We start from the raw sequence: 7,695 nt of genomic DNA on the forward strand, positions 1-7,695 counted from the left end.
CTCCGCGGGAAGCCTGTTTCTCCCTCTCCCACTCCCCCTGCTTGTGTTCCCTCCCTCGCTGTGTCTCTCTCTCTCTCTGTTGAAAAAAAAATAAAAATAAAAGGGCCAGCACAGCCAACGGCGTCAGCAGATGGGCCCCCAGGCGCAGGAAACTTGCTGCCTCTCAGGCACATGCGACCGGTTCCATGCAGATTCCTGGAACCGCTCCGTGGGGCCCAGCAGGCAAGCTCTGGGCTCTACTTTGAGTCCTCTCTAGACCCTGCCTTCTAGTCATTTCCTTCCTTGTTTTCAGAATCAGGGGGGAAACCACTTGCCTGTGTCAGCCCCAGCCCTACCCTACTGCTGTAAGTCAGGTCACTTTCTGCACCAGCCTGTTTGCCCATCCAGCCCATGGAACAGTCCTAACCCAACAGGCAGAGGGGCTGGAATCCCCTGTGAAGTTAGTCGCTTCTGAAGGGAACTGGGGACTGAACACTGATCATTGCGTAAAGCATGTGCGTCCCTCTCTCCAGGACGGCAGAGAAAAGTTTAAGCCTGCTTTCTTTTTCAGAGGCGCGGTTTATTTTTAAATGATGCTGTATGTCTACACCATCTAGGCTTCTTCTCAGTTAAAAAAAAAAATGAACTACTGGGGCGCCTGGGTGGCTCAGTCGGTTAAGCGGCTGCCTTCGGCTCAGGTCATGATCCCAGGGTCCTGGGATCGAGCCCCATGTCCGGCTCCCTGCTCAGCAGAGAGCCTGCTTCTCCCTCTCCCTCTGCCTGCCACTCTGCCTACTTGTGCTCTCTATCTCTCTGTCAAATAAATAAATAAAATCTTAAAAAAAAAAAATGAACTACTGAATAGTCTCTCTCCCTTTTCCTAACTTATTTTCTTTATAGCACTGATCACCCATCCACCCACCGCCTATCCAAATGTTGTGATATGCCAACATTTATTTTTTTTTAAGATTTTATTTATTTATTTTTGAGAGAGAGAGTACAAGTTGGGAGGAGGAACAGAGGGAGAGGGAAAAGCAGACTCTCCGCTGAGCAGGACCAGGACCCTGGGATGGTGACCTGAGCCGAAGGCAGACGCTTAACCAACTGAGTCACCCAAGTGCCCATACCAAAATTTATTTAGCCACTTTCTGTTGATGACATTGGGTTGTTTCTAGTTTTTGTTATTACCTACAATGATGCTAAAAACATTCTCATACATGCTTCCCAGGAAATCTATGCAAGTGTATTTCGAGGGCATGGAATTTCCGGGTCAAGGATATAGGCTATGCAACACTACTAAGTGTTGCCAAATATTATACCAATTGACACCCCCAAGAACATCATATAAGACTTCCAATTGTTTCATATCCTTGCCAAGGCTTGATAGTGATACTTTTTAATTATTTGCCAATATAGTGGTGTGAAAATGATATGTTAATGTGGATTTTGTTTTCATTTCCCTGACTACTCATGAAATCGAGTGCCTTTTCTATTATTTATTGGTCAGGCCATGTATATTTCCTCTTCTGACACATGTCCATTTTTAGATTAGGCTGTTTTTTCTTATTGATTCATAGTTTTTTTAAATATATTATGGATAAGAGCAGAGCTTCTTAAATATAAATATGTCATTAAAGGACACACAATTCTTGAGCATCGCTATCCCAAAACTATTCTTTTGCTTATTCAAGTTAAGCAACATGCTCTTCCTTTCTGCATAGGAATCCACCAAAAACATAATGACACCACCATTTGAACAATAGTTTACAAACATAAAGCACTTCCACAATCATTATTGTACTAATTCTTAGAATCACCCAGGAATAAGTACCTTTTTTAAGACAGGGAGTCTGAGGCTGAAAGACACAGGACCCAGACTTTCTGACTCCAAAATAAACCACAATTATCTAGCCTCTTACTCCTTCCTGATGGCTCTTTATCCACCATTAAGTATTAAGTTCCGTGTCAGGATATATTATAGAATCAACCGAAAAAGTTAATGTGAACTTTAGGTTGAATCAAGTACTCTTTATGAACTTACATCACAAGTAAATTCTAGGGTTCATTTTATCTTTTCTGGTGAAAAACTGCCCACGATCTTGGCCAATGATTATGTTTTGCTTTAACAGAAGAGGTACAACCTGAGCAGAAATAAGGCCCTACCCTTGAACTGTTCTGATCCGACTCAGTTCACATGATTGCCTTCTCGGCATTGGGGATGAACACTCACAGATGCCCTGTCCCCTGCCTGTCATAACCCTACAGATCTCATGCTGGGTCAGTGCCCTTCCTTGCTACCAAATCTTTAAAAGGAAAGAGCCAGCTTCTTCTCTCCCCTGTCACTCCCTCATTCAGAGGAAATATGTGAAGCCCGAGGGATGGAAAAGTGAGATAAGAAAAAGAGAATATTTTTCAAGCTTTTATAGCATCATATCATAAGGTATTTCATCTCTGCCATTTCACATACAATCAACTTGTGAAATTACACTTAAAAGCCAAGGGTTAGGGTTTACAGCAGGGACTTTTTGCAAATGATGGTGCTCTGTTAATAAGGAAGATCTTGCTTTCATTACCAGAAAGAAAAATAAAAAGAGAGGACTAAGATCAGATTGGAATATTTTATTAAAAATGATGTTTGAAACATAAGCCACCTGACTGGTGGGGGTGGGGTCTACACGGGTGCATGAGATGGGATGTGGCAAAGCCATACATACAATCAGGCTGCTCTGGGAGGAAGTGGGGTGCAGTGGTTTTGAGCAGAGCTTTGTAGTCATACAGACCTGCTTAAGACTCCTGGTGCTGTCACTCATCTGCTCCCTGGCCTCAACCTTGTCACATCAACACGCCGAGCCTCAGTTTCCTCATGTAAGATGGTACTTATTAGCGTGGCCACCTATACACCGTATGATAACGCACACTCAAGTGCTTACCATAGAGCCTGGCACATCCGAAGCACTCAGTGAACTTGAACCGTTAGGATGCTTTTGGCTTTCTTATTGCTCAGCCTAATTTCATCACACTTGATTCTGCTGCCCCATTTATTTATGTATGTATGTATTTATTTATTTATTTATTGAGAGAGCATGAGTGGGGAGGGGCAGAGAGAGAAGGAGAGAGAGAGAGACAATCTTAAGCAGGCTCCACCCTCAGCAGGTGGAGCCCAACACAGGGCTTGATCTCACAACCCCAAGATTATGACCTGAGCCGAAATCAAGAGTCAGACACTCGACCAATGGAGTCACCCAGACGCCCCTCTGCTGCGCCGTTTAGATAGTCAGTATAAGGTAAAACCAAATAGGATGAATTACTCAAGCACTCATTAATTCTTTAACGTAAACGAGCATATTTAACATTGCTACTTGCAATAGTTAAGGCTATGCATATAATAGTCTACAACACGGTGAGTTTGAAGTACAAGAAACAGGTGCCCGGATCTAGGCAGGCAAAACATGTATACACTCGTGTAGAACATAACGCTGCGTGGACTCCAACAAAATGACTTCACTTCCTACCCGGCAAGGCTGGGAGGGGTCTGCTTCCTTCTCATAGCCACTTTGCGGCCTAGCAGCCCAAATCCTCTCTCTCTTTCTGAGTCAGTTCAACACAACTTTTTGAGCTATGGTTCCTTCCCTGTGCCGGGCTCTGGGGACACTAAGATGCATAGGAGTTGCTTCTGCCTTCGAGAACCCAGGGTGTAGCAAGGGGGACAGACACCAGTTGGCCTCAAGTTCTGCCAGGCCCCTGGGGAGGACTTATATACACGGATTCCTGTTCTCACGTATGTGAGGGTACCCAGGGGGAGCCTTTAAGCTTGGTTCCTGCCAACAGGCAGAGCGCTTCTCTGTGTGTCTGCCCCGGGGGGACGCAAAGCTGTTTGACTGGGCCCTCTCCAGCTTGCCCTTCTTCCTCCTCTTCCACCATGGAATCACCTCCTCTTCCCTCACTTAGGATCAGGTACCTGGGCCCTCCCACGTTCAGACAATCCCCCTCTCCCATCTCCCTTCAGCAAGAAAGAATGAAAAGCCTGGGGACGGCCTATTTCAGTAAGTGGAAATTCATTCCTGCTAACATGTTAAATACCCTCCACCCTAAAGACTGGCCCGTGAAGGAAAACCTACCTGAGTGATTTAAGACTGTTCCTATGTTGGAGGAGAGGATCGGGATCGACAGGGAAATCAGGGGAGATGAGCTATCCTCGCTTCCCCTGCCTGGTTGGCTTTCAAGCCCTCCAACCCTCTGGACGTGCAGTGAAGAGAGCTGGATATAGCCGCTCTCAAGCCAGGCACATGGCTGACACAGAGGTGAGGACAAGCCACAGGACTGGAGGACTGGAGATGTCTGAGTGAAGGCAGAGATGTCAGTCCCAGGGAACTAAGAGAACCCCGGCCCCCAGAGACTAAGATCCAGGTCCGGGGCCTTTCCCTGGATGTGAATGAGAGAAGAGGAGAAGGAGAAAAGAGTCTGGGGATGAGCACAAATCTGATCTTGACACTGATTATAGCTGTAAAGGACTGAGCACATGAGGAAACTAAAAAATCGGTTGGCCATGTCAACATAAGTTATGCATAGTCATTCATGCCCACTCGCTTACCATTTGTATGCGATGGTCTTGTTGCGCTGAAACAATGACGTACTTCAACAAATGTGGTTCTGAGTAGTTATAAGTTTTATTCAATTAGGTGAGCAAATGATATACCTGGGTGCCCACCTTCACAATTTCTCCCTCCAGTTACATAGTCCTCTATTCTCAACTTTAACAGCGGAGCAATATCGTTCCTTTTAAGCTATTAGATATCATGGGGTTGGAGGAGGGAGAGATGCATCCTTCTGTATTCAGTATTTCTCCTGATAACTTTTTATTATCTGAACAATTGCTATACAGTTTGCCTGTTCCCTGTGCTTGGAATTTGTGGATTTTTTTTCACTCAGGTGTTTCATATTCATGAAATAGTAAAAGTTGTAAGTTCCCACCTTTTTTTCCCTTACACACACACATATATAGGTAGATGCCTTCCTGGCGATTTGGATTGGGTCCTAAACATTAATAACTTATGTTACCATGCCAACTCAGTTTAGCACTCAAATAGCGAATTTGCTAAATTACCGTCACACAGAAATTTGAGCCTGCTCTTCTTCAGAAGATCTACAACCAGCTAGGAATCACGGTGTTGGAAGAAGCAGGCCAAGTGCACCGGCTCCTGAAATGAAAGTGAGACTTCCTCACTTCCGTTCTGTTCTGTTCTGATTCCCTACCTGGAAGGTTTCCCTTCTGTCTATTTTGGTGAATGAGGGAGGAATGCTTACTGCACAATTAGACTTCTTTGGGTAAAAGGTAAGATCATAAATAAGAAACGCTTTTTAAAAAAACATATATATAATTATAGAGAAATCTAATGACAACTGTTTAAAATTTAAATTTTTAATTAGGCAGCATTAAAGAATCTTATGTTACTGAACTGTATTTTATATACAACTCTGAATAACAGGTGGATGGAAATTGCAAGGATCCGGCCATGGTCATTTTAAAATTTGATTACCTAGGAATATCTAGTGGGCAAGTGGCCTCCACAAAATCACTACATGGGGGAAAACACTACAAGGCTTTGGCAGAGCCCCCAGAGGGTTATGTCACTCATACAGCAGTTTGTGTTTGGGACCATGTAGGGAAAGACTTTCCAAATGTAAAAACTAATTATATACAAGAGCTAGACATTGTGTTATCATTTAAATAAAACGTGTCTTTAAATATGGAATTCTTGGAAAAACTCACTTCATTGTCCAAAATGATGGAGACTACTTTGTTTTTTTTAATCAAAGAAGGAAATCTTCATTATAGAAACTTCTAATCGGACTGGGCAAGAGGTTTTCATTTGTAGAGTGTATTTCATAAAAACAGCCAGTGGCCAAGTCTCATCAACGATGGTATCCTAAGGGAAGTGCTGTGACGAACATACCTAGAAAGATCATCAGCCCTTGCTGGCTTGCCTGCTCTCCCCATCCCCGTGAATCTTTGCGGGAGCAAAGGAGTGTGGGTGGAGTCTCTGGGAGGCTAGAAAATCTTGCACTCGTTAATGGAGAAGAACCTCCTTCTGTTGCGCCTCCTGGCTTGGTTGACAGCAGTCCGGACAGCACACTCGAACACCTGCTGAACCCCCCTGTTGCTGAGGGCCGAGCACTCCAGATAGCCCTTTGCTCTCACTTCCTGGGCCAGTTTTTTCCCTTCCATGGCATTGATGCAGGAGGCCCTGTGGGGCCCCACCTCTCGCTGGTCCGTCTGGGTGGCCACCACCAGCACGGGGGTGCAGGGCAAGTTGCTCCTGATTTCAGCAATCCACTTGTTCTTCAGGTTCAGGAAAGAGTTATGGTTGGCCACAGAGTAGCACATCAGCACCACGTCTGCCTGCTGGTAGGACAAGGGGCGGATACTTTGGAAGGCGTCATTACCCGCTGTGTCCCAGAGGCCCAAGCTGATCTGAACGCCATCCATGAAGACGTCCACACCTGTGTTCTCATACACCGTGGGCTTGTAGGCCTCAGGGAAGGTCTCTGAAGTGAAGCGCACCAGCAGAGAGGTTTTCCCCACAGCTGAATCTCCCACCAACACACACTTAATGGAACTCAGCATCTTTCCAGCCTGGAGTCCTAGTTACAAGTTCAGAATCCCAAGTGAAAGGGCCCTCAGTGGGCTGCTGAAGCCAAGGCCATTCACCACAGGGAATGAAACCCAGAGGGGGTTGTGTTCTCAGGGCCCCGTACAGCAATTCTCCCTGTCCATCCGAGGGAGACGCAATCTACATTGAAAACCTCCAAAAGCCAGTCTTCAACTGCAACAGAAAGAAAGGGGGGGTGGGGGGAGATTGAGTCTTTCTTTTTCCTTTTTTTTTTTTTTTTTTTTTTTAGAGAGAGAGCTCTTGCAAGTGGGAGCAGGGGGAGGAACAGAGGAGGAGAGAGAATCCCAAGCAGGAACCATGCTCAGCACAGAGCCTGATGCAGGGTTCGATCCCACAACCCTGAGAGCATGACCTGAGCCAAAATCAAGAGTCGGATGCTCAGCCGACTGAGCCACCCAGGCGCCCTTTCCCTTTTTAAAGACGGGGAGCTTCCTCATTGGCACGCTGATTAAACACGGGGCTCCCCTCGGTGTAGCCGTCCAACCCACTGTCCAATCACTCTCCCCTTTGGTGAAGAGAGCTGTGCACATACCCCAGCCCTGACACCCACAACTCCACCCAGTCAAGAAGCAGAAGCTGGTTTTATCTCTAAATCAGCCTAGTGATAAAAACACCAGCAACTGCTCTGATATCAACATGAAAAAGACCTCAATAGCAACCTGATGGGTTGAATGCTGGCTTTCAAACAGCTCTCTGTTGCCTTCGGCTCCACCGAGGTGGGGAAGAGAAGACAGCAGCTTCAGGTTCTAGTGGATCCTAGCTGCTTTGGGAACTGCAAGAAAGAGAAGCAGAAATTAGAGTGACCATGTAAGCACATCCCTTCATGTAGTGATCAATCAGCCAGTCCTCAGCTTATGTGGGAATTCATGCCGAGGTCAGAGAAAAGAAATCACCAGAACTCTAAAAGTTTGCTGTGGTTTTTCTCTTGAGGTTTTGCCAAAAACTGGCTACAGATGTAATAGAAACGGCACCGTCCTTGGCATTTTCGGCACCTGAAATCAAGCTCCATAACCAATACGATGACCTCGCTTTGAGCACGTGATTT

The 7,695-nt window shown here is 45.6% G+C and overlaps 1 protein-coding gene across 1 annotated transcript; it reads right to left on the reverse strand.

Moving 5' to 3' along the window:
* Positions 1-2,583: 2,583 nt before the first annotated feature.
* Positions 2,584-6,607, reverse strand: RHOH (ras homolog family member H). The gene has a single exon (XM_088021196.1). It carries the CDS (start codon positions 6,602-6,604, stop codon positions 6,029-6,031), a length of 576 nt encoding a protein of 191 aa, XP_087877322.1. The 5' UTR covers positions 6,605-6,607; the 3' UTR covers positions 2,584-6,028.
* Between the last annotated feature and the right edge of the window lie 1,088 nt (positions 6,608-7,695).

Source organism: Eumetopias jubatus, unplaced genomic scaffold (assembly GCF_037043125.1).
Source record: "Eumetopias jubatus isolate StellerSeaLion01/CBP00866 unplaced genomic scaffold, mEumJub1_p1.0 scaffold_2, whole genome shotgun sequence".
Classification (NCBI taxonomy): domain Eukaryota; kingdom Metazoa; phylum Chordata; class Mammalia; order Carnivora; family Otariidae; genus Eumetopias; species Eumetopias jubatus.

What these genes read in the sequence shown, in the direction of transcription:
- RHOH (XM_088021196.1), bottom strand. Translation starts at nt 6,604, where the DNA reads ATGCTGAGTTCCATTAAGTGTGTGTTGGTGGGAGATTCAGCTGTGGGG.